The following is a 27,159-nucleotide window of genomic DNA, read 5'->3' as shown; positions in this document are numbered from 1 at the left end:
CCTCCTCTTCTTCTCCAGGCGTGCTGCCGCCCCTACCTGGCGCCGCGTGTTTGGGGACAGAGGGCAGCACCTACCGGGGCGGCCAGGCCGTGACTCACCCTTGCCCGGCCGCGGCTCCTCCCCTGGCGTGACGTCACGGCCTGCACCAGGGCCTCCAGCAGGCCGTGGCAGGGCCTGGCAGCCCCGGGGCCTCGCCTGGCACACTCCCCTGCGTGTACACACACGGCCTGCACCCACACATCCGAGGGCCCGGCCCCCAGAGCCTCACCATGGAGGAGAATCCTGTTGTGGCGGCGACGTGACGTCACGCGTGACGTCACCAAAGAGAACGGCAGGGGGGACTCGAGCAACTCAAGGCGCACGGCTGGTCACCGCCGGAGCGGCATTAATATACGCAACCAGGGACGGGGGCGTTGCCAGGCTCACTTGTCCTGCCCTGAAGGTGGACGCGGCAGGTTAATTGTCATGTCCTCACAGTGAAGGCGACAACGTCACCACTAGTCACTGCTGTTACTGCAGTGACGCTAAAAGGTTTACATTGTCATTGTGACGGAGCAAACAGCCCGTCCACCTTGACGAGAAAACAGCCTTGTGGGGATAACGGCTCGGCGATAGTACACCAGCGCCTTGTCATCAGGCAAAACCTCGGGACTATCAATCAATTGAAGAATCGCCCCCCCAACTAGAAATATCGGAAATTATATATTATATTTGGTTTATGCATAATCTTATATTATATATATTGCATTATTTATAACTAATAGTTTTATTGTTATGTAAATGTATACTAAATCGGTGTGAGAATACACAGCATATGTGGAGCACTTTATATTTTGCATTTTTCACATCTAACACACACACACACACACACTCCATCCCACCCTCTTTCCCTCCCTTCCTTCACTCATCCAAATACTCAGTGTGTGTGTGTGTGTGTGTGTGTGTGTGTGTGGCCTATATATACGTGTAAGACCATGTTTCTTGGCAATAGTTAGGCGTCAGAAACCAGTAAATATTATTTTAATATAATATTAAGCTCCTGAGAGTCTGAGTACGACAATCTGGCAACGGTGGTTCAATCCTCGGCAGCTTCAGGCGGCTTCAGTAGAGGACGAGCGTCGAGGGAGGGAGGACGTGCTGCGCCGCCGCTCCAGGGAACATGGCCGTCAGCTACCTACACGCGACTGATGCAGGACACTTTTCGGGCTACACCAGCGACTCCTCCGCCATGGTAACTATTTCTCCATTATCAATAAATCCGCCATCATTTATAGTTTAACACACACAGGAGTTGAAGGGAATAATGGATGGAAGAAGAGATAGAGAGGAAAAATGGCGGGAACAATCGGCTGACATTTTTGGGGTTACTATTTACTTGAATGTCATTTATATTTTTATTATCCGTTTTTTTCTTACATTTGATGCTTTAATTGTGTGTTTGGAAGCCGCAGACCAAAATTAGTTGACGGGGATAAAGGAAATAAATAGCCTACTTTTTTTCGGCCTTGTCTATTATATATATTTTTCTTTTTTCTTATATATGATACTGTTTGTTCGTTTGTTTGTTTGTGTGTGTGTTTGTGTGTTTGGAAGCCACAGACCAAAATTAGTTAACGGGGATAAAGGAAATAAATAGCCTTCATTTTTTCGGCCTTGTCCATTATAGATATTTTTCTTTTTTCTTATATATGATACTGTGTTTGTTTGTTTGTTCGTTTGTTTGTTTGTTTGTTTGTAAGCCACAGACCAAAATTAGTTAACGGGGATAAAGGAAATAAATAGCCTACTTTTTTTCGGCCTTGTCCATTATAGATATTTTTCTTTTTTCTTTTTTCTTACATGTGATACTGTGTTTGTTCGTTTGTTTGTTTGTTTGTTTGTGTGTTTGGAAGCCGCAGATCAAAATTAGTTAACGGGAATAAAGGAAATAAATAGCCTACTTTTTTTCGGCCTTGTCCATTATAGATATTTTTCTTTTTTCTTATATATGATACTGTGTTTGTTTGTTTGTTTGTTTGTTTGTGTGTTTGGAAGCCGCAGATCAAAATTAGTTAACGGGGATAAAGGAAATAAATAGCCTACTTTTTTTTTTGGCTATGTCGCCCATTATATATATTTTTCTTCTTTTTTTCTTACATATGATACTGTGTTTGTTTGTTTGTTTGTTTGTTTGTGTGTTTGGAAGCCACAGACCAAAATTAGTTAACGGGGATAAAGGAAATAAATAGCCTAATTTTTTTCGGCTTTGTCCATTATAGATATTTTTCTTTTTTCTTATATATGATACTGTGTTTGTTCGTTTGTTTGTGTGTTTGGAAGCCACAGACCAAAATTAGTTAACGGGGATAAAGGAAATAAATAGCCTACTTTTTTTCGGCCTTGTCCATTATAGATATTTTTCTTTTTTCTTATATATGATACTGTGTTTGTTTGTTTGTTTGTTTGTGTGTTTGGAAGCCACAGACCAAAATTAGTTAACGGGGATAAAGGAAATAAATAGCCTACTTTTTTTCGGCCTTGTCCATTATAGATATTTTTCTTTTTTCTTATATATGATACTGTGTTTGTTTGTTTGTTTGTTTGTGTGTTTGGAAGCCGCAGATCAAAATTAGTTAACTGGAATAAAGGAAATAAATAGCCTACTTTTTTTCGGCCTTGTCCATTATAGATATTTTTCTTTTTTCTTATATATGATACTGTGTTTGTTTGTTTGTTTGTTTGTTTGTGTGTTTGGAAGCCGCAGATCAAAATTAGTTAACGGGGATAAAGGAAATAAATAGCCTACTTTTTTTCGGACTTGTCCATTATAATTTTTCTTTTTTCTTATATATGATACTGTGTTTGTTTGTTTGTTTGTTTGTTTGTGTGTTTGGAAGCCGCAGACCAAAATTAGTTAACTGGAATAAAGGAAATAAATAGCCTACTTTTTTTTGGCTATGTCACCCATTATATATATTTTTCTTCTTTTTTTCTTACATATGATACTGTGTTTGTTTGTTTGTTTGTTTGTTTGTGTGTTTGGAAGCCACAGACCAAAATTAGTTAACGGGGATAAAGGAAATAAATAGCCTACTTTTTTTCGGCCTTGTCCATTATAGATATTTTTTCTTTTTTCTTACATGTGATACTGTGTTTGTTCGTTTGTTTGTTTGTTTGTTTGGAAGCCACAGACCAAAATTAGTTAACGGGAATAAAGGAAATAAATAGCCTACTTTTTTTCGGCCTTGTCCATTATAGATATTTTTCTTTTTTCTTACATATGATACTGTGTTTGTTTGTTTGTGTGTTTGGAAGCCGCAGATCAAAATTAGTTAACGGGGATAAAGGAAATAAATAGCCTACTTTTTTTCGGCCTTGTCCATTATAGATATTTTTCTTTTTTCTTATATATGATACTGTGTTTGTTCGTTTGTTTGTTTGTTTGTTTGTGTGTTTGGAAGCCGCAGACCAAAATTAGTTAACTGGGATAAAGGAAATAAATAGCCTACTTTTTTTCGGCCTTGTCCATTATAGATATTTTTCTTTTTTCTTAATACTGTTTGTTCGTTTGTTTGTTTGTGTGTTTGTTTGTTTGGAAGCCGCAGACCAAAATTAGTTAACGGGGATAAAGGAAATAAATAGCCTAATTTTTTTCGGCCTTGTCCATTATAGATATTTTTCTTTTTTCTTATATATGATACTGTGTTTGTTCGTTTGTTTGTTTGTTTGTGTGTTTGTGTGTTAGGAAGCCACAGAACAAAATTAGTTAACGGGGATAAAGGAAATAAATAGCCTACTTTTTTTCGGCCTTGTCCGTTATAGATATTTTTCTTTTTTCTTATAATATGATACTGTGTTTGTTCGTTTGTTTGTTTGTTTGTTTGTTTGTGTGTTTGGAAGCCGCAGACCAAAATTAGTTAACGGGGATAAAGGAAATAAATAGCCTACTTTTTTTCGGCTTTGTCCATTATAGATATTTTTCTTTTTTCTTATATATGATACTGTGTTTGTTTGTTTGTGTGTTTGGAAGCTGCTGACCAAAATTAGTTAACGGGGATAAAGGAAATAAATAGCCTACTTTTTTTCGGCCTTGTCCATTATAGATATTTTTCTTTTTTCTTATATATGATACTGTTTGTTCGTTTGTTTGTTTGTTTGTTTGTTTGTTTGTGTGTTTGGAAGCCACAGATCAAGATTAGTTAACGGGGATAAAGGAAATAAATAGCCTACATTTTTTCGGCCTTGTCCATTATAGATATTTTTCTTTTTTCTAATATATGATACTGTGTTTGTTTGTTTGTTTGTTTGTTTGTGTGTTTGGAAGCCGCATACCAAAATTAATTAACTGGAATAAAGGAAATAAATAGCCTACTTTTTTTCGGCCTTGTCCATTATAGATATTTTTCTTTTTTCTTATATATGATACTGTGTTTGTTTGTTTGTTTGTTTGTTTGTGTGTTTGGAAGCCACAGACCAAAATTAGTTAACGGGGATAAAGGAAATAAATAGCCTACTTTTTTTCGGCCTTGTCCATTATAGATATTTTTCTTTTTTCTTTTTTCTTACATATGATACTGTGTTTGTTTGTTTGTGTGTTTGTTTGTTTGTGTGTTTGGAAGCCACAGACCAAAATTAGTTACGGGAATAAAGGAAATAAATAGCCTACTTTTTTTTTTGGCAATGTCGCCCATTATATATATTTTTCTTTTTTCTTTCTTATATATGATACTGTGTTTGTTTGTTTGTTTGTGTGTTTGGAAGCCACAGACCAAAATTAGTTAACGGGAATAAAGGAAATAAATAGCCTACTTTTTTTTGGCTATGTCGCCCTTTATATATATATATTTTTTCTTACATATGATACTGTGTTTGTTTGTTTGTTTGTGTGTTTGGAAGACGTAGACCAAAATTAGTTAATGGGAATAAAGGAAATAAATAGCCTACTTTTTTTGGCTATGTCGCTCATTATATATATTTTTCTTTCTTTTTTTCTTACATATGATACTGTGTTTGTTTGTTTGTTTGTGTGTTTGGAAGACTTAGACCAAAATTAGTTAACGGGAATAAAGGAAATAAATAGCCTACTTTTTTTGGCTATGTCGCTCATTATATATATTTTTCTTCTTTTTTTTTCTTACATATGATACTGTGTTTGTTTGTTTGTGTGTTTGGAAGCTGCTGACCAAAATTAGTTACGGGAATAAAGGAAATAAATAGCCTACTTTTTTTTGGCTATGTCGCCCATTATATATATTTTTCTTCTTTTTTTTTCTTACATATGATACTGTGTTTGTTTGTTTGTGTGTTTGGAAGCCGCAGACCAAAATTAGTTAGCGGGAATAAAGGAAATAAATAGCCTAGTTTTTTTTTGGCTATGTCGCCCATTATATATTATTTTTTTTCCTTTTTTTTTCTTACATATGATACTGTGTTTGTTTGTTTGTGTGTTTGGAAGCCGCAGACCAAAATTAGTCGCTGGTACCGGGTTATTTTTGTCTTTTCATTTGTTTCAGTGATTTTATTATTGTTAGCGTTGCATACTTGCTTTTGGGATTTATTTTCTTGTATATCTAATTTATTCTATTTTAACCCGATAGCACCGACGGGCCAAATTTGTAGCTTTACCGTATAGCAGCGACGGGCCAAATTTGTGCCATGATATCAACCCCCCAAAATAAATGATACATAATCTGATCACAAATGCTTTGATATATATTATGAAATGGTTTGTGTGAGGGATGATTTTTTCTCATTTTTCACGCTTAGAGAGACCAGTAAGAAACACGATCCCCGTTGCTACCGGGTTAATATTACTTAGTGTACAGACATATCTGATTTAGCAACAGACAGACAGACAGAGATAGAGTTGCTTGTGATTTACCTTTTCGGAGAGATTAATTCCTTCGTTTATTTATTACTATTTTTTTATTAATTTATTTATTTATTTATCTTAGGGGGAAATGAACAACCTGATAATGGACATGTATGAAGACCAGGACAAGAATGGCTGTGAGTCCAAGAGGGAGAGTGTTGCAGGGAGGAGAGACAAATTGTTTGCCAGCAACACACAGACAGGCACAGACACAGCAGCAGCAGCAGCCAAGGTGATTTACATAGATCTACATAGATATTCAGGCCACACAAACCATATGGTCCAAACTACGTAGACTTTCTCGGTATTTATTTATTGTGGTTATTTAGTACTTCATTTTATTTGCTCATTTATTTATCTAATTTCATCATCTATTTCTTATTTATTAGTTTTTATTTATCTAATTTTCTCATTAATTTCTGGTTTCGCCTTAAAGTAGGGTAACTGAACAATTTTTAGGGAATCTTTTCGGTATTTTACTGTAATGATTGATTGATAGTTTATTGTTGCGTCTTCCATTTCCAACTCTTTGAACTCGGGATTTAATAACAAGAATTTGATATTTTACACCTAAGAAGAAATAAACGTAAAATAATAAAAATAAAAGTCACATGGAAAAAAAAATGTGTAAAAAAGTTAGCGATTAACGTCAGTTTCCACTAATTATTGTATCAGTTTAGCGGTTTATCATAAGCAAAGCCAACTTTTTAATTAGTGGATTACCAGTTAACGAAGCTAACTTGATTTAGATCGCTTGAATTAAATCATTCAATTTAAATCAAACCAACCCTGATTTAAATGGAGAAATTCATTTTGGTTCATGAGTTTTTTTGGTATGACTATTTATTTTTATCTTATTTCCCCTCATATGTATCATGTGTTTATGTATACTATATTTTCTTGTCTAAATTTATTTCTTTATATCATTTTTTTTTTTTTATATATAAATTTTTTTATATTTACTTACGGTATTTATCTTTTGTTTACTCGTTTGTTTTTTGTTGTTTTCAGAGTCAGGATTATGTCCCGCAAGTGAAGAGGCAAAGTGAGTGAAGAGGAGGAGGAGGTTAAGGAAACTGGAATTGATTTGCTCTCTGCCTTTGTATTTACCTAGTTGTAATTACCTAGTTGTAGTTTTACAGGGCCTGGGCTTACGCTCGTGTGGTCCCGCCTCCGTATCTATAATTATCCAACTTTTCCTTGAAACTTTGCACACTCTTTGCCGATTATATTTCTTCACTTAATCCGTTCCAAACCTCTATGTGTGTGTGTGTGTGTGTGTGTGTTTACCTATTTGTAGTTTACCGGGCCAGAGCTAAACTCTAATAGTCCCATCTCCATATCTACATTTATCCAGCCTTTCCATTATGTGTGTGTGTGTGTGTGTGTGTGTGTGTTTACCTATTTGTAGTTTACCAGGCCAGAGCTAAACTCTAATAGTCCCATCTCCATATCTACATTTATCCAGACTTTCCATTATGTGTGTGTGTGTGTGTGTGTGTGTGTGTGTGTGTGTGTGTGTGTGTTTACCTATTTGTAGTTTACCGGGCCAGAGCTAAACTCTAATAGTCCCGTCTCCATATCTACATTTATCCAGCCTTTCCTGTCCCTGTTGTTATTATTTGGTCTTTTCTTTAAATTCCTCCATGCCATATTTCTATTTCTTCTTGCTGTCTCACACCTCCATCCAAACCATGCTTTCTCTCCTTTAGTATTTACTGTGTAGAATGGAACATATATCTCTATTCCTCTGTTGTAAATATTCATAAAAAAAGCCATATTTCTCTTGAATATTAGTAGTCCTCTTCATATCAATCCAGTCTACCCCACCGAAGAAAATCTTGAGTCCAGCGTAATCTGCCTTAGCATTGTTTTTTTCTTTTTTCCTTATAAGCCTCTTCCCGATATTCACATCCTTCCAAAATTTTCATCTCCAATAGTTCATGGTCGCTCTTTCCTTTTGGGCACTCATGACTGACTCCTTCATCCAAATCTTGATGGTTCGTCATCCCCTCTCAACCTTGTATCTCGTTGCACCCACTGCGTCATCAGATTATCTGTTACCAGCTTCAATAGTTTACTTCCCCAAGCTGGTATTTTCACCACCCTCCGTTATAAATCTTCCCATTTCACTTCTTTGCAATTGAAGTCTCCTGTTAATATTACCTTTTTATTATTTTTTATTTCGTCTGCCAGTGCCCGTATTGTATCTTCCAGCATAGCGTTATATCTTGCTTCATTCCAGCTTTTGGTTTTAGGGGGGACATAGGCTATTATTATGTTATTTTTCTCTCCTCCTTTTACCAGTACCTGCACAGCCATCACCTCTGCACTGTCGTTTCCATATCTCACTTCAGTCACTTTCAAGTTTTGTTTTGCCATTATCATCACTCCTCTTCCCTTTCCTTCTTTCCTATCTTTTCTCCAAATGTGTGTGTGTGTGTGTGTGTGTGTGTGTTACCAATTGCCCTATAGCAGATATAAATGTATAATAAAATGCTGTTCAAGTGTTGAATGCACTCTCTCTCTCTCTCTCTCTCTCTCTCTCTCTCTCTCTCTCACCCCAGTATTAAGACAAAGGATCATTACAGCAGGATGCGAAGGGTTGAGCTCCGCCGGCCATGCCTCGGAGGATAGCCTGGAGGCTCTCTGTGGTGCCAAGCTCAGCAGGTGGGCAGATGGTGAGTGCCTCCAATAACACTACACCCAGCATTGGCACTGTCCTATAGTCCAACCAAATTGTTGAGTCCATTTGGGCGGAGGCTCCCGCGGGTCCATTTCTCCCCTCTGCTCTGCCACACAGTCCCAACACCTATTTTTTCCTATCATATGTTACCTTTACCTTACATATGAGAGGAAGAGATAGCTGTTGGGACTGTGTGGCAGAGCAGAGGAGAGAAATGGACCCACGGGAGCCTACACCCAAACGGACTCGACAATTTGGTTTCACTATAGTATAAAAGTTTCTCCCTCTCTCCCTTGCTCTACGACAGTTTGTTTTATGTTTCGCTTCTGGAGTTAAACTGTTGACTCATTGACTGGAACTTATCTGTGGAGTTGACCTAACCTAACTTAGCCTGTTAATGGTCACCCAGCATTGGCACTGTCCTAGTATAAAGGTTTCTCCCTCTCTCCCTTGCTCTACGACAGTTTGTTTTATGTTTTGCTTCTGGAGTTAAACTGTTGACTCACTCACTGGAACTTATCTGTGGAGTTGACCTAACCTAACTTAGCCTGTTAATGGTCACCCAGCATTGGCACTGTCCTAGTATAAAGGTTTCTCCCTCTCTCCCTTGCTTTACAACAGATTGTTTTATGTTTTGCTTCTGAAGTTAAACTGTTGACTCACTCACTGGAACTTATCTGTGGAGTTGACCTAATCTAACTTAACCTGTTAATGGTCACCCAGCTTTGGCACTGTCCTAGTATAAAGGTTTCTCCCTCTCTCCCTTGCTTTACAACAGTTTGTTTTATGTTTTGCTTCTGAAGTTAATCTGTCAACTGGAGCTTCTCTGTGGATGGGGCTTCGTGGTGCAGTGGTCAGCACACTCGGCTCACAACCGAGAGAGCCCGGGTTCGATTCCCGGTCGGAGTGGAAAAATTTGGGCAGCTTTTCCGATACCCTACGCCCCTGTCCGCCCAGCAGTGAATGGGTACCAGGTATTAATCGGGGGTTGTGTCCCGTCTCCTGGGGTCTGTTGCCTTTTCCTATAATTCCTTCCCCTTCTGTCTCTCTCCGGCATATGACCACAGATGTTGCACCAACTAAACGAAACTTTCCAACTTTCCTCTTTGTTCATGAGCCATTCCTTTCTCTAGCTTTTCCTCCTTTCCACCCTATTCTCTCTTCCTTTCGCACCCTCTCTACTCTTCCCCATTCCTCTTCATTCATCAACCATTCTTCACTTCCTCTCTCCTCACACTATATTCCTAACCTCCACACACCCATCCGCAGCAGAGAGACAGCTGACACAGACACAACCTGGGAGGAACCACTGCGAGTTATGGGTGACTGCTGTAATCTCGGGCACAGGGTTCTTCGCCTTGACCTGGGAGGAGCGGAACAAGGCTGATATTATAAGGGAGTGCCTCGTCGACCAGATGGAGGATGCGCCCACTATGTGTAAAGGAATGGTGGCTAGGATGGTGAGTGCTGAGGTTGTTTGACGTTCACATAGACACACACATACATTCATAAATACATACACTCATTCCTTTTTTTGTCACCCATTCTTTTCTCACCTACTCCTCCTGTCACTTATTCCTTCATACATACATACATACATATATACATCCTTTGTCAGCCATTCCTCTCACTTCCCTTCTCCTTTCTCTTCCTTTCTCCACCCTCCCTTCGTTTTCACACACTCTACCCTTCCCCATTTCTTTCCGTTCATCAACCATTCTTCCCTCACCTCTCCTCTCCTCTCTCTCACTTTCTTTCTCCAGCTTCTCTTCCTTTTCATCCACTCCTCTCTACCCTTTCCTTTTTCCCGTTTCCCTTTCACTGGGTTCGATTTCCGGATGGAGTGGAAAAATTTGGGTGGCTTTTCCGATACCCTACACCCCTGTCCACCCAGCAGTGAATGGGTACCAGGTATTAATCGGGGGTTGTGTCCCGTCTCCTGGGGTCTGTTCCTTTCTCCTAATTCCTTCCCCTTCTGTCTCTCTCTGGCATATGGCCACAGATGTTGCGCCGACTAAACGAAACTTTCCAACTTCCCTTCCCTTTCTCTCCTCCTAACTTACTCCTTTCCTCACATTCCTCTCTCATTATCCATTCCACCAACCAAATATAAAAAAGGTGTTGAGGGAGGACAAAAACAATAACTAACTAGATCACAGTTGGGTGTTAAGATTTGCCTTCAACTCATCAACACTAACAAGAGAAACAGGCTCAAAAATAGGGCTGAAGGCTTACTATGGTTGCTGCCTTGACAGATCTGTTCACTCTGGGTTGACGAGAGCTGGGAACGCGTTAAGACCAGGAGACGCTGCACCAGGGATTTCTGCCAGTTCAGGAAGGAGAAGGAGCCATTGTCCCCACAGGAATACTGGCACGTGACCCTGATGGAAGTGGGGACCTATGTGTGCGTCCCCCGTTCCCGGCTATATGTCATCACTGGGGAGTTAGCCGAAGAACGATGCCAGGCCAAGCTCTATTTTCTGAGACGCATCCTGCTGAATGATGATAAGACGAACAGTGAGATGGTGAGTTTAATGTCTATTCTCTTGTGTTTTGGGGCTCACACACCCATATTTGAGGTTGTGGATATTTGTTAACCTGGTAGCAGCGGGGATCATGTTTCTTAGTGGTACCTCCAAGCGAGAAAAATGAGAAAGAATCACCCCTCACACAAACCATTTCATAATATATATCAAAGCATTTGTGATCAGATTATGTATCATCTAATTTTGGAGGGTTGATATCATGGCACAAATTTGGCCCTTCGCTGCTACACGGTAAAGCCACAAATTTGGGCCGTCATTGCTACCAGGTTAAGGCTATATGGGCACGTGGCTCACCTCCTGGACTTGGATCCTGCTCACAAGGTTGTTCCTATATGAGATAACCCTGATTTGCGGAGATCAAGGGGATGCCTATGTGACTCGTGGCTGGGGCATATTGACTGATCAATAGGGCAGCTGTGTGGGGCTTGCTTGAGGGGACCATCTGGAGTGGAGGTGGTGAATAAGTGAACCAACGCGTGTATTTGATAAGGCTTTAGTAGAGTTTTTTATGTTAGTATTTCCTGGGTATTTCAGCATACTTATATAACCATTTGCTGTTGACTCAGTATCCATACCCACCCCCCTGCCCCCCCCACCCCAAAAAGTGTAGAGGGGAACAGTCTGAGCGAGGATATAGGTATCAGCGAGTGTGCAAAGCTTTAAAGATAAGTTGATAAATGCACACACGGAGACGGGACACACACACACACACACACACACACACACACACACACACACACTACAGAGAATTTCTACTAAAGTGGTCCCAGAACTCTCGAATATGACAATGAAGACAGATTGAAGGAGATGGACTTGACGACATTGGAACAAAAAAGGGAGAGAGGAGATCTGATCATGCTGTATAAGTTAATAAATAAGTTTGATGAAGTGGATAGAGATGATCTCTTCTTTACTGCGAGAACGTGGGGGCTGAGAGACAAGGAAAGAAACTTGATAAAGGACTTTTGTTTGAGTGACTTGAAAAAGTATAGTTTTCCACATAAAAGTATTAACACCTGGAACTGCTTGCGGGAAGAAGTGGTGGAGGCGAGCAGTGTCCAGTAAATGAAGGAAAGGCTGGATCAATGTAGATATAGAGACGGGACTATTTGAGCTTACCTCAGGCCCTGTAGACTACAACTAGGTAAATACACACACACACACACACTAATGCTCCCTAACCTCCAGGCTATGAAGTATCTGAAGGAGCTGCTGCAGCCTGACACCAAGTTGAAGGTGGAGATGTTCCAGCCATGGGGTCGAAGATGGACGCACGTGGAGGTAGGCTGTGACCTGACCTGACCTCATATGTATTGGGGTGCATGAGTTTGTTTAGTGTTGGGTTTTATGTGTTTTTGAGTGTATTCAGTTATCCATCTGATGTTTCTATACTCTGTTTCTGTTATCTCTTATTATTCCGAGTATCAGTTCTTCAGGTAACCCTCAATTTACGCGAGTATTGTGTCCTTGAAGAGGTCGTGTAAATCAAAAACAATGTAAATCAAACAAGAGGTAGGTTTGTACCTTTATTGCCTACTGTATCACTCTGACTCCTCTCCCTCTCGTGGTTCCTCCTCTGGCTGCCCTTCCCCTCGTGGTAGCACAGCAGCGAGGGTGTTGTTGTTGAGTAGCGTGGGTACTGTATTGTTGTTCAAGTGGCGCGCGGGAAGAACTGAGCTCAGCTTTGTGGCCGCAGCGCCATGTGAGTCCAGTTGCTTGAGACATCTTGTGGACACTCCATAAAATATCGCGTATAAGTGAAAAAAACGTGTAAATTAAACATTTATTGGATTTTGGATCCCGCGTTATTTCAAAAACGCGTAAACCAAACTTGTGTAAATCGAGAGTTACCTGTATTTTATTTATATTATCTGTTTGTTATTGTAGTATTTCTAATGTCTATCATCATTTCTGTTATATCTGTCTATTACTTTATTTCTTCTGTTGCCTGTATTTGTTATTGTTATCTTTATATCATCTGTTGCTATTTCTATTACTATTGCTTATGTCTCTATTACTTTAGTTCTTCTATTGCCTGTATTTATTATTGTTATTATCTTTATATCACCTATTGTTATTTCTGTCAGCATTCTATCATATATTATTTCTATTACAAGTTAAAAATCCCTTATCCGAAATTCCTTGGACCGAGAGTGTTTCGATTTTAGATTTTCTCAGATTTCGCAATATGCAGACCCTTTTTGACATTTTCAGCAATATCTTTACACCACAGAACACACAACACATGGCAATCACAATGAGTAACGAAGAGTGTCAGCGACGGTACAGGTGTTGATGTTACGGCGGTGGCAGCTCGTGTGTGTGTGTGTGTGTGTGTGTGTCTGTATATGAATAAATGCTCATCTTTTTCCTCTGTTCACATTGTTCTTAAAGTTATCTATCTATCTACAGCTCCAACAGCGTATTAGTTTACACATTATAGTATACACATATTAGGTTACATACTTCATATTTGATTACACTGTGGCATTTTTCCCTTCCTGGACACCTGTGGTTCTTTCAGGTTCTGCACGGTGATGGCTACCTGAGTGATATACTGGTGGAGGCCGGCTTTGCGAGGTACAGCAGGCCCAGGAAGCAGCACGACCAGGTGGGTTTGTGTGTGTGCTTCACCTCACAGCAGCCCCCCATGGAGATTTTACTGTAGTATTGTCACATTCATTAACCCAGTAGCAGCAGGGGTCATGTTTCTTAATGGTCCCTCCAAGCGAGAAAAGTGAGAAAATATCACCCCTCACACAAACCATTTCATAATATATATCAAAGCATTTGTGATCAGATTATGTATCATATATTTTTGGGGGTTTATATCATGGCACAAATTTGGCCCGTCGCTGCTACACGAAAAAGCCACAAATTTAGCCCGTCGATGCTACACAGTAAAGCCACAAATTTGACCCGTCACTGCTACACGGTAAAGCCACAAATTTAGCCCGTTGCAGTTACCAGGTTAACAAACTGCCAAAGTTGTTTTTTCTAATTTACTTGAAATTGTAAAATGAACTAAATCTTTCATTTCTAAGTTGACTTGTGATGTAGGCAGGAAAGTTCAAGTAATTTAACCCAGTAGCAGCGACGGGCCAAATTTGTGGCTTTACCGTGTAGCAGCGACGGGCCAAATTTGTGGCTTTACCGTGTAGCAGCGACAGGCCAAATTTGTGGCTTTACCGTGTAGCAGCGACGGGCCAAATTTGTGGCTTTACCGTGTAGCAGCGACAGGCCAAATTTGTGGCTATACCGTGTAGCAGTGACGGGCCAAATTTGTGCCATGATATAAACCCCCCAAAATAGATGATACATAATCTGATCACAAATGCTTTGATATATATTATGAAATGGTTTGAGTGAGGGGTGATTTTTTCTTATTTTTCTCGCTTGGAGGGACCATTAAGAAACATGATCCCCGCTGCTACCGGGTTAAGAACACACATACTAAATTGACAGGCTGAAAGGGCTGTCACAAGATGAAAAACTGATTCAGCTAAAGATCTGGAAATCGCTGAAAAATGACTGGCGAGGGGGACTAGTGTGTAACTTGTGGGCGGTGTGGAATGTGTGATTGTTGGAGATGGGTAGAAGGAGGACCAATCTCTCTCCACAGTGTCCTCCATGCGAGATAAAGATAAGAAGAGAGACAGAAGATTAGGAAATGAAGAGAAATTGGAGATAAGAGAAAAGGGCAAGAAGAGAGAGAATGAAGAGAGAGAGAGAGAGAGAGAGAGAGAGAGAGAGAGAGAGAGAGAGAGAGAGAGAGAGAGAGAGAGAGAGAGAGAGAGGAAGGGAGGAAGGGAAGGGGAGAGAAAGGAAAAATAAATGGAGAAAAAAGGGAAATGGAGAGACAGAGAGAGAGAGAGAGAGAGAGAGAGAGAGAGAGAGAGAGAGAGAGAGAGAGAGAGAGAGGGGAGGCAAGGAAGGAGGAGGAGGAGGATTAGGAAAGGAGAGAAAATTGGAGGTAAGTTATGTTACCCATTTCTTAAGCAGGGGAAGGTGTATTACTGATCAAGCCTAATCTTTTACAGAAGGAGATGTTCAGAGCAGCCATTTGCAGTTCGCAGGACCTGATATCTGTAAGGTGGGTAGATCCTTCCTCTGTTCCAAGGGGGCTTCGTGGTGCAGTGGTTAGCACACTCAGCTCACAACCGAGAGAGCCCAGGTTCGATTCCTGGGCGGAGTGGAAAAATTTGGGCGGCTTTTCCGATACCCAGCAGTGAATGGGTACCAGGTATTAATCGGGGGTTGTGTCCCGTCTCTTGGGGTCTGTTCCCTTCTCCTATGATTCCTTCCCCTTCTGTCTCTCTCCGGCATATGACCACAGATGTTGCGCCGACTAAACGAAACTTTCCAACTTTCCTCCGTTCCAAGTTAGAGATGTGACTTTCCTTGTTTCCACTTACATATTGTCCTCAAGTAAATAGGAGCAGTAATATTAAGTAGCGGGCTTTTTTTTTTTTCCATTATTGTTTTCTTTTTTTACGCCCTTGCATTGCCTCCTCTGCTGTAAAAAAAAAATAATAATAAATAAATGTTGATCTAGAAACAAACAAGACTGGATTCTCAAAGCACTTAACTGTATCTTCCTCTACTATATTAATATCTGAGTTCAGTTTTGGGTCTCTAGAAACAACATTGGATTCTCAAAGCACTTAACTGTATCTTACTCTACTATATAATTATCCGAGTTCAGTTTTGGGTCTCTAGAAACAACATTGGAGATTCAATTCACACTTAACTGTATCTACTCTACTATATAATTATCTGATATCCGTTTTTTTTTGGTCTCTAGAAACAACATTGGATTCTCAAAGCACTTAACTACTATATAATTATCCGAGTTCAGTTTTGGGTCTCTAGAAACAACATTGGATTCTCAAAGCACTTAACTGTATCTCACTTTACTATATTAATATCCAAGTTCAGTTTTAAGTCTCTAGAAACAACATTGGATTCTCAAAGCACTTAACTGTATCTTACTCTACTATATAATTATCCGAGTTCAGTTTTGGGTCTCTAGAAACAACATTGGATTCTCAAAGCACTTAACTGTATCTTACTCTGCTATATTAATATCTGAGTTCAGTTTTGGGTCTATAAACAAGATTGGATTCTCTAACTATGCTGTACCTTACTTTGCGTCATCTGGGTATGTTTTTTTATCTTTTGTTATTTATCTGTTATGTTTTTTTTTTTATCATGTTTTAAGCTGTAATGTTTTTCATCTCCCGTCTTTTGTTTCCTCTCACAGCTCCATCAACAGCCATGCATCTCATCACATGGCACCCCTGCAATACAAAAAGTCCGACCCAGAGAACTACACTGTGCCAAAATTCATGGACTTCATTAACCATGTGATTAAACAGCGCAAGACGACTGCCCACCTGACCTCCAGCTGGTCCACACTGAGCCAAGCCATGAAGGCACAGAGCAAAGAGAGGTTTCTGCAGTTGCCAGGGCTGCGTCAACACGGATATGTGGCTCTCAATAAATACCAGGTGATGTTTCCTTCTGAAGAGACTGAGTTCATGAGTCCCAGCGGTGTGCGGGGGCTTCGTGGTGCAGTGGTTAGCACACTCAGCTCACAACCGAGAGAGCCCGGGTTCGATTCCCGGGCGGAGTGGAAAAATTTGGGCAGCTTTTCCGATACCCTACGCCCCTGTCCACCCAGCAGTGAATGGGTACCAGGTATTAATCGGGGGTTGTGTCCCGTCTCCTGGGGTCTGTTCCCTTCTCCTATAATTCCTTCCCCTTCTGTCTCTCTCCGGCATATGACCACAGATGTTGCGCCGACTAAACGAAACTTTCCAACTTTTCCCAGCAGTGTGTTTTTTGTGTGCTTCCTGTTCTATTTTTTTCTATTTCTTTTCCCACAGATTCTCTTGAGGAAACTGAAGAATGAATATCCACATATCCATGAGCTGAAGGACTTGAAGGAGTCGTACTACAAGCAGTTGGAAGGAGTGTTCGAGAAGTGGAAGGTAAGCTTGATGGATAGTGTACGTTAATGAGAAGAAAACTGTAATGTGCCAGGCGTCAAAGGTGATATGGTGCTATGGTGACTGAATGATTAGTAAATAGAAGAAAAAGTGGGAATAAATGGTAGGGGAAAAAGGAAAGGACATGTCTGGTTTTAGGAGGGTAATATGGTAAGGGAGAGAAAAACTGTAAGCTGTAATAGAGTGGTTAGGTTAAGAGGGTATGTGTGGAGGTTGTGTGGTGTGACATGTGAGGTGTAAAGTGGGTGACCTGCCATTTGTACTGTTTCAAGCAAATCCTGTTTTAACCCCTTCACTGTGGATTCCCTACAAGAAGACATCACCAAGCTACAGGAATGGAACAAAAAGTGGCTGCTACAATTCAATGAAGAAAAATGTAAAGCCATGCACCTTGGGAGGGGATATCCAGCATACCAATACCACATGGGAAACACTCCACTATCCACCACAGAGGCAGAGAAAGACCTGGGAATATATGTTACCAGGCTACCAGTGAAGGGATATCCAGCACACCAATACCACATGGGAAACACTCCACTATCCACCACAGAGGCAGAGAAAGACCTGGGAGTGTATGTTACCAGGCTACCAGTGAAGGGATATCCAGCATACCAATACCACATGGGAAACACTCCACTATCCACCACAGAGGCAGAGAAAGACCTGGGAGTGTATGTTACCAGGCTACCAGTGAAGGGATATCCAGCACACCAATACCACATGGGAAACACTCCACTATCCACCACAGAGGCAGAGAAAGACCTGGGAGTGTATGTTACCAGGCTACCAGTGAAGGGATATCCAGCACACCAATACCACATGGGAAACACTCCACTATTCACCACAGAGGCAGAGAAAGACCTGGGAGTGTATGTTACCAGGCTACCAGTGAAGGGATATCCAGCACACCAATACCACATGGGAAACACTCCACTATCCACCACAGAGGCAGAGAAAGACCTGTAGTGTATGTTACCAGGCTACCAGTGAAGGGATATCCAGCACACCAATACCACATGGGAAACACTCCACTATCCACCACAGAGGCAGAGAAAGACCTGGGAGTGTATGTTACCAGGCTACCAGTAAAGGGATATCCAGCATACCAATACCACATGGGAAACACTCCACTATCCACCACAGAGGCAGAGAAAGACCTGGGAGTGTATGTTACCAGGCTACCAGTGAAGGGATATCCAGCATACCAATACCACATGGGAAACACTCCACTATCCACCACAGAGGCAGAGAAAGACCTGGGAGTATATGTTACCAGGCTACCAGTGAAGGGATATCCAGCACACCAATACCACATGGGAAACACTCCACTATCCACCACAGAGGCAGAGAAAGACCTGGGAGTATATGTTACCAGGCTACCAGTGAAAGACAAATCCATGCCAATCGCAGCGGATGGGTTACAGTGACCACCACACTAAACACGCCGCACACCATCCGAGTTCAATAGAAAAATTACACAACCTTAGGCCTACAAATCATCTGCTTCAATAAATGTCGCTTTTTTCCCCACATGATGCAACAAGAAATCTGTCTCTGCCAGGTGCCACCAAAAACAGAGTATCTCCTTAGTTGGTGTGGTCGCTCCATTTGCACTAAACGCCTCTCGTTGTAAAGAGATTTTCACGTCCAGAAGAGGGAATGGAACAGTCTGGAGAACTTCACAACTAGGGAATAGAAATACCCCTTAACCTGGTAGCAGCGACGGGCCAAATTTGTGGCTTTACCGTGTTGCAGCAACGGGCCAAATTTGTGGCTTTACCGTGTAGCAGCGACGGGCCAAATTTGTGGCTTTACCGTGTAGCAGCGACGGGCCAAATTTGTGGCTTTACCATGTAGCAGCGACGGGCCAAATTTGTGGCTTTACTGTGTAGCAGCGACGGGCCAAATTTGTGGCTTTACCGTGTAGCAGCGACGGGCCAAATTTGTGGCTTTACCGTGTAGCAGCGACGGGCCAAATTTGTGGCTTTACCGTGTAGCAGCGACGGGCCAAATTTGTGGCTTTACCGTGTAGCAGCGACGGGCCAAATTTGTGGTTTTACCGTGTAGCAGCGACGGGCCAAATTTGTGCCATGATTTAAACCCCCCAAAATAGATGATACATAATCTGATCACAAATGCTTTGATATATATTATGAAATGGTTTGTGTGAGGGATGATTTTTTCTCATTTTTCTCGCTTAGAGGGACCATTAAGAAACATGATCCCCCCTGCTACCAGGTTAAGTATACTCTTTCTTTCTTTCCAGCTCAATTACATGATGGCTCAGAAGAAGACAGACGAAGCCATCGACGTCATCGCCAGTGTTTTCCTCGGCTTCACAAACGGAAACGTCGGACTTGGAAATTACACCAACAAATGCAAAAACTTGGAAACTGCCCTGACTAATGAAGCCACCATCCTGCATAAAGTGAGTATGTAGCACTGTATAATTCCAGTCATTGGTGTCATTTTCAAAGTTGATTTGAAGGAGTGGTTTGTGGTACTGGTGAGAGCCTTGTTTGCTAAGTTAGGCAGTTAAATCACATGAAATTGTTCCCTCTCTATAATCTACTGGCATTTTCCTGCTGACTACTCATCTGTATTTCCTCCTGCCTACAACTTGAACTCTTTGAAGATGAGGGTATCAGGACACCTCTTCTGAAATTGACCTCTCTTTCAGCCACCTCTTTTGAGTCTTTTTTTTATTTTCTAGGAGCAGCGAGTAACAGGCTTTTTTTTATTATTGTTTCCTTTTTTTTGTGCCCTTGAGCTGTCTCCTTTGTTGTAAAAAAAAAAATGCCTCCATGCCTCCTGTAGCCTCATTACACATAACTTTCTACTCTAGCTCATCCCGGCCTGTGCTATCCAAATCCCTCATGAAAGCATTAACCAATATCTTTATTCTCTCATCCCTTTCACTGGCAAACTTTGGAGCAGCTTTCCTTCATCTGTATTTCCTCCTGCCTGCGACTAAAACACTGCCAAAACAGAAATATATCAAGACACCTCGTCATCCAAAACTGACCCTTTCTTCTTGCTGGGGGCTTCATGGTGCAGTGGTTAGCACACTTGGCTAACAACTGAGAGAGCCCGGGTTCAATTCCCGGGCGGAGTGGAAAAATTTGTGCGGCTTTTCCGATACCCTACGCCCCTGTCCACCCAGCAGTGAATGGGTACCAGGTATTAATCGGGGGTTGTGTCCCGTCTCCTGGGGTCTGTTCCCTTCTCCTATAATTCCTTCCTCTTCTGTCTCTCGCCAGCATATGACCACAGATGTTGCGCCGACTAAACGAAACTTTCCAACTTTTCTTTCTTCTTGCCACTCAAACTATCTTCTTTTACAGGAGTAGCATTTAGCAGGCTTTTTTTTTATTTTGTTCTGACCTTAACCCGGTAGCAGCGACGGGCCAAATTTGTGGCTTTACCGTGTAGCAGCGACGGGCCAAATTTGTGCCATGATATAAACCCCCAAAATAGATGATACATAATCTGATCACAAATGCTTTGATATATATTATGAAATGGTTTGTGTGAGGGGTGATTTTTTCTCATTTTTCTCACTTGGGGGGACCATTAAGAAACATGATCCCCGCTGCTACCGGGTTAAGCTGCTTCTGTTAATAAAAAAATAAAAAGAACAAAAAAATCACCACTATTTCAACCCAGGGGCAAGAGCTGGCCCAAATGGTAGTGCCTGCTGTAGCCACCAAACTGATGCACACCATTGAGAAACTCGAGAGCTCCTCCATGGGCTGCACACACATGGGACAAAGGCCACAGACGCTGCACCAGTTCATCAAGAGCAGGAGCAGTAGGAACATCACTCCCTTGACTCTAGAAATCCTGGCCACAGACATTCTAAAGGGTGAGTGTTTGAGCTTTCATTTTTTGCATACAAAGTAGATTCTTGTGGGTTTATATTTGTTTACTCCTTCTATAAGGCTCTTTTTTTTTACGTCGCGGCCTATTGCACCGGTAGGCTTTCTCCCGGTGGGGCCTGATGGTCGGCCCAAGGCTTCTTTCCGGTGGGGCCTGGTGGTCGGCCCAGCCCGTTCTGGCGCAGGCGTGTGTTTATAGTGGTGCCATCTCGTGTTGGCTCATGCTGCCCTCCCGGACCTCATCTTTGAGCCACTCTTTAGAGAGGTTATCAAGAGCCCAGGTTGATGGGTGGTCTTCAGGCCAGCATGTGGGTAGTCTTAGGCCACTCAGCGGTGACTGAGAAACCTCAGCTGTGCGACGGTCAGGATTCGAACCCACGTCCCTCCTGGAGCTCCTGAACGCGGGGCCGTCACGCTAACCACTCAGCCACCTCTGGAAATGCTGGCCACAGATATTATAAAGGGTTGGCATTAATTTTAGACTTGGAGATTATGATTTTTTTGTGTTCATATTTTTGTATTTTTCATATAAGGCTTTGGAAACACAGGCCACGGACATTTTGAAAAGTGGCCATGCATTTAACCCATCAAGGTTGTTGTGTTCTGCTGTATTCACATACCTGTATTTACCTAGTTGAAGAGGCATCTCTCTCTCTCTCTCTCTCTCTCTCTCTCTCTCTCTCTCTCTCTCTCTCTCTCTCTCTCTCTCTCTCTCTCTCTCTCTCTCTCTCTCTCTCTCTCTCTCTCTCTCTCTCTCTCTCTCTCTCTCTCTCTCTCTCTCTCTCTCTCTCTCTCTCACACACAAACACACATACACACACACACACACTCTCTCTCTCTCTCTCTCTCTCTCTCTCTCTCTCTCTCTCTCTGTGTGTGTGTGTGTGAGAGAGAAAAGTGGGGGTGTACTCTCATTCGGGGAGTATGGTGCACGACAATGCATGATAATAATAATAATAATAATAATAATAAAAATAATAATAATAATAATAAACCTCTTTAAAAAAAATTGCACCAAGACTCTTTACCCCTTGGGTGGTATGGATATAAGGTCAAAGTGTAATATTTCAATGTTCTTAGCGACCACTCCTTCCCCACTCCCTGGCCATCCCCAGCGGAACCTCACCATTCACCTGGATGACTCACATCAGAATTTGCTTGACGGTCCTGGCATTCCATATATAGGTACCGTCTCCATATTTTATCATAATTATGCCATATGGGTGACATTGTATGGCAGATGGCAGACACACTCTAAAAAATGTCAGAAATGCGATAATTAAAGCAGGCAGAGCAACTGGCAACTGTGGTGTGTTGGGTTAAGAGGAGCATGACTCAGACTTGAGCTGACAACGCCACGGTGGCAACGCTGCCAAGTGTTGTACAAATTTCTTTGTATTCATTCACAGATAGAGAATCAATCATAAAAACCATATTTGTTTTTATACTAGAGTGAGAAAGAGAGAGAGAGGGGTGTGAGAGGCATGGTACACGAGGTCAGTTGGACACCAGTGTCTAGCGGGCTGTCTACGTCAGAGCCGCCACTGAAGATTTACCGGACTATAGGCTTGTGCTGTCCCGTCTCCATAAGGCTTATTATCCAATTTGGCTTTAAATTCATGAATCGTTTTTGCACACACAGTCTCCTCATCAAGTCCGTTCCATGTTATGCTTCTGTATGGAAAACTGTATTTCTTGATGTCTCTCCTACAGTCACTCTTCTTCAATTTCTTACCATTGCCTCTTGTCACACTTCTGTCACATACAACTAGGTCTTCCCTGTCCAATTTCTCCAGTCCCTCTTGTATCCTGTACAATGCTATTAGGTCTGTTGTGCATGTGTGTAGTCAATGTAATACACTGTAGGAGCGTTGGAATATACCACATCCCATTCTCGTCACTATGGAGGGTTGTGGGTGGAACGAGAGAAGCTTTAGTGCGTCTCCATTCTTTACTTGGTATGGTACGTGTATGTACAGGCTACATGCTGACACTGCTGAATCTTGCAAAGTATACATGCTTAACCCGGTAGCAGTGATGGGCCAAATTTGTGGCTTTACCGTGTAGCAGCGACGAGCCAAATTTGTGGCTTTACCATGTAGCAGCGATGGGCCAAATTTGTGGCTTTACCATGTAGCAGCGACGGGCCAAATTTGTGGCTTTACCATGTAGCAGCGATGGGCCAAATTTGTGGCTTTACCATGTAGCAGCGATGGGCCAAATTTGTGGCTTTACCATGTAGCAGCGATGGGCCAAATTTGTGGCTTTACCATGTAGCAGCGATGGGCCAAATTTGTGCCATGATATAAACCCCCCAAAATAGATGATACATAATCTGATCACAAATGCTTTGAAATATATTATAAAATGGTTTGTGTGAGGGGTGATTTTTTCTCGTTTTTCTTGCTTGGAGGGACCATTAAGAAACATGATCCCCCGCTGCTACCAGGTTAAACTTAAACATTAACATTGAGACAAATGAGCATAGATCTTGTAATGAGATCACACTACTTGATGGTGTTATTAAACTCAGTAAGGAATTGGATCCTTTCAAGACAATAGAAAACTTAGTGCTGAGCTTAAAGGTTGACTTAGATATATATCAGTTTTATTTTTTTATGTTTTTATTTATTTACTATTTTTTTTACTGTTTCGCCTACAGTGCCAGTAGGCTTTCTTCAGGGGCCTGGTGGTTGGCCTAAGCCCGTCATGGTGCAGGCAATTTTTATAGTGGTGCCATTTATTTTTGGGTCATGCTGCCCCTCGGATCTCATTCTTGATTCACTTGGACGGTTTCTTCTAGAGTCCGGGTTGATGGGTGGTCTTCAGGACAGCATATGGGTAGTTTTAAGCCACTCGGCGGTGACTGAAAAATCCCAGGTGGTAGTGTGGGGATTCGAACCCGTGTCGTCCCTTTATTCTGTGCCCTTGAGCTGTCTCCTTTGCTGTAAAAAAAAAAAAAAAAAAATAAAAAAGCACACGGTGAATGCAGGGCCCGCACACTAACCACTCAGCCACCGCCTACCCTACTTGTAGATTATTATTATTTTGGTTTATATATCTTTATTTTGTGTATAAACGGCACGTGGAGAGATGGGTGGGGAGGAGCCTTCATCTATTCTATCCTGTCCTACCACACATAGATCATAGTAGCGGTAGTAAACAGACACCCTCGCCATAGACTGACAGGTCTTCTGGTGTCTGTTCTTCCTATGTATTCCTATGTATTCCTACCCGAGTTGTAGATTATTATTATTTTGGTTTATGTATCTTTATTCTGTGTATAAACGTTTGTGATTATGCTGTGATTTGAATTGTTTGCTAACGGAGAGCTTGTTTCTGCAGACTTGAACCAGTACCACATGAGGGGGATCGCATACCAACACCTACACCCCGGCAATGTGCTTGTAACGAACGGCCATGCATCACTTAGACCCATTGACAGTCAGACGAAGTTCAGCACTGGGGAAGGCTGGGCATTTGAGAGATTCAATTATGCCAAACCCTTGACCAAAGCAGATGATGTGTTTAACTTTGGCCTGCTGTTGCTGTGGATGGCCTGCAAGGGGGACAAGTACTACGACTCCATCATGAAGTACTACTGCAACATGGCCCTGATCAAGATGGCCATGGCTAAGGACCCAGACCAGCGCCCTCTCGTGGAGTCCTTGCTCTCCACCAACAGCCCCATCTATCGCTCCAACCATCTGTGGCAGAGGACGCCACTCAACATCTACCTCACAGAAGTCTTCAGCGAGAGGGTTGCCATCAAGGTGGGGGAGGAGAACGTTTGCCAGTCCTTGGAGATGGAGGCTTGTGAGTTCACTAGCGATTCGGAAAGCTTGCTGCAGCCACACACCAAGGAGGAGTCAGACAGTGAAAACCCTGGTGTGGAGGCTACCATCAGTGAGCCACTCAGCCCGGCCAGCACAGAAGGGGGAGCCAAAGAAACCCTGCCTCCCCGCATCCCAGTAGACGATGACTCGCTTGATCTTACATTGAGTGACGCTTGCCCTTAGTTTATTTGACCATGTCCGTCAGTGAGCCACTCAGCCCGGCCAGCACAGAGGGGGGAGCCAAAGAAACCCTGCCTCCCCACATGCCAACAGATGACGACTCGCTTGATCTTACAATGAGTGACACTTGTCCTTAGTGTATTTGACCATGTCCAGTGTATAAACGTTTGTGATTATGCTGTGATTTGAATTGTTTGCTAACGGAGAGCTTGTTTCTGCAGACTTGAACCAGTACCACATGAGGGGGATCGCATACCAACACCTACACCCCAGCAATGTGCTTGTAACGATCAGGAGAGACAGTTTGATAGTAGAGACAAATATCACTCAATAAACGGTCAAGCAAGTTTGGTTATTTTGTGAGTCCCTAACACTAAACATAGTACCACCAAACTGTCTCTCCTGATTTACAGAACAGCCTTAATATAATTAGCTATACCCATATGGAGAATTTCTTGAACATGCTTGCATTTGTCACTTTCAGTTAAACATCTTAAGTTATTCATTTTAAGGAACAACTTGTATTAAAATCCTTCCTTCCTTTTCTTTCTTAACATTTTTGTGAGGAAAGAATGATTTGTTTCAGAGGTCTGCATCTAGTTATTCTTAAGTTATTCATCTTAAGGAATAACTTGTATTAAAATCCTTCCTTCCTTTTCTTTCTTAACATTTTTGTGAGGAAAGAATGATTTGTTTCAGAGGTCTGCATCTGGTTATTTTTAAGTTATTCATCTTAAGGAATAACTTGTATTAAAATCATTCCTTCCTTTTCTTTCTTAACATTTTTGTGAGGAAAGAATGGATGTCAAAATGATTATGTCAGGAAGAATGATTTGTTTCAGAGGTCTGCATCTGGTTATTTTTAAGTTATTCATCTTAAGGAATAACTTGTATTAAAATCATTCCTTCCTTTTCTTTCTTAACATTTTTGTGAGGAAAGAATGATTTGTTTCAGAGGTCTGCATCTAGTTATTTTTAAGTTATTCATCTTAAGGAATAACTTGTATTAAAATCATTCCTTCCTTTTCTTTCTTAACATTGTGAGGAAAGAATGTTTTGTTTCAGAGGTCTTTGCATCTAGTTATTCTTAAGTTATTCATCTTAAGGAACAACAACTTGTATTAAAATCCTTCCTTCCTTTTCTTTCTTAACATTTTTGTGAGGAAAGAATGATTTGTTTCAGAGGTCTGCATCTGGTTATTTTTAAGTTATTCATCTTAAGGAATAACTTGTATTAAAATCCTTCCTTCCTTTTCTTTCTTAACATTTTTGTGAGGAAAGAATGATTGGTTTCAGAGGTCTGCATCTAGTTATTCTTAAGTTATTCATCTTAAGGAATAACTTGTATTAAAATCATTCCTTCCTTTTCTTTCTTAACATTTTTGTGAGGAAAAAGTCAAATTGATTGTGTCAGGAAGAATGTTTTGTTTCAGAGGTCTTTGCATCTAGTTTATGGAGCATTTCAGACTTCGGCCTATAAGGAAACAAAGGGAGACAATATTGTGCTTTATGTTATGGAATGTCACAGATTTGCTGGAACACACCCCTATTTTTGTGCATGACTGATGTAGTTTGGATCACTCAGTTACTTGGAGATATAAAGAACAATGTTTATCCAATGATGTAGACTGGGATTCAGTGATCTTAAAGGGAGAACTTTTGTATTATAAACTCTTCTTTTGCATGCATGTCAAAAAATGATGGTCAGGAATAGAGACAAAGTAGTACATGTCTTGTTTGATTTCAGATTCCTACAGAATGCTGAAGGAAGGATCAGCTAACATTCTGATACTTGAGAACTTAACCCGGTAGCAGCAGGGATCATGTTTCTTAATGGTCCCTCCAAGCGAGAAAAATGAGAAAAAATCACCCCTCACACAAACCATTTCATAATATACATCAAAGCATTTGTGATCAGATTATGTATCATATATTTTGGGGGGTTTAAATTCTTTCCACCCCCATAGAATAGCTCTCGAACCCACGCTCTAGCACCCCACCGAAGCTCAAGGCAGAGACCACGGGACCACGGGAGCCCCTGATAATTATGTGCTATTTATTACTGAATTACCAAAATCATGAATGTATATATATAGTGTGTGATATACATTTTTATAAAACATGCATATCATATAAATATCAATGTATCAAGGAGAAAGGAGAACTAATAC

At 41.3% G+C, this 27,159-nt stretch overlaps 2 protein-coding genes and 1 long non-coding RNA gene across 10 annotated transcripts in view; 2 read left to right on the top strand and 1 right to left on the bottom strand.

Annotated features, from left to right (window-relative positions):
- Positions 1–18,546, bottom strand: part of LOC126988785 (uncharacterized) — a 39,667-nt gene extending 21,121 nt beyond the window's left edge. Inside the window, exons 1-2 of one of the 2 annotated variants that reach the window (XM_050847188.1) lie at positions 18,153–18,546; positions 17,659–18,054 (exon numbers count right to left, since the gene is read on the bottom strand). In XM_050847188.1, coding sequence (XP_050703145.1) covers positions 17,659–18,054; positions 18,153–18,493 — 737 coding nt within the window. In that variant the 5' untranslated portion in view covers positions 18,494–18,546. Of the gene's footprint in view, positions 1–17,658; positions 18,055–18,152 lie in introns of those variants that run through there. The other variant, XR_007742528.1, reaches the window with a different exon arrangement.
- Positions 1,090–25,152, top strand: LOC126988721 (uncharacterized). Of its 3 annotated transcripts, none has more exons than XM_050847091.1 (14): positions 1,090–1,231; positions 5,934–6,083; positions 6,863–6,896; positions 8,446–8,532; positions 9,807–9,997; positions 10,793–11,062; positions 12,272–12,364; positions 13,608–13,694; positions 15,124–15,176; positions 16,347–16,593; positions 16,972–17,076; positions 19,361–19,522; positions 20,761–20,959; positions 24,318–25,152. In XM_050847091.1, the coding sequence occupies exons 1-14, from the start codon at positions 1,160–1,162 to the stop codon at positions 24,989–24,991; spliced, it is 2,424 nt and encodes an 807-aa protein (XP_050703048.1). In that variant the 5' UTR covers positions 1,090–1,159; the 3' UTR covers positions 24,992–25,152. The 3 variants fall into 3 exon arrangements, with proteins under 3 accessions (XP_050703048.1, XP_050703042.1, XP_050703052.1); XM_050847085.1 differs by having other exon boundaries at positions 8,443–8,532; XM_050847095.1 differs by lacking the exon at positions 8,446–8,532.
- A 123-nt stretch (positions 25,153–25,275) lies between these two features.
- On the top strand, positions 25,276–26,717 carry LOC126988909 (uncharacterized). Of its 5 annotated transcripts, none has more exons than XR_007742654.1 (3): positions 25,276–25,832; positions 25,946–26,055; positions 26,174–26,717. It is a non-coding gene; the product is annotated as an uncharacterized LOC126988909 (long non-coding RNA). The 5 variants fall into 5 exon arrangements; XR_007742656.1 differs by lacking the exon at positions 25,946–26,055 and adding an exon at positions 26,056–26,173 and having other exon boundaries at positions 25,276–25,945; positions 26,287–26,717; XR_007742655.1 differs by lacking the exon at positions 25,946–26,055 and having other exon boundaries at positions 25,276–25,945.
- The last annotated feature ends 442 nt before the right edge of the window (positions 26,718–27,159 follow it).

The sequence above is a fragment of the Eriocheir sinensis genome, chromosome 6 (assembly GCF_024679095.1).
Source record: "Eriocheir sinensis breed Jianghai 21 chromosome 6, ASM2467909v1, whole genome shotgun sequence".
In the NCBI taxonomy this organism is placed as follows: Eukaryota; Metazoa; Arthropoda; class Malacostraca; order Decapoda; family Varunidae; genus Eriocheir; species Eriocheir sinensis.
The sequence above is the reverse complement of the archived record's forward strand: the minus strand, read 5'-3'. Positions and strand labels throughout refer to the sequence as shown.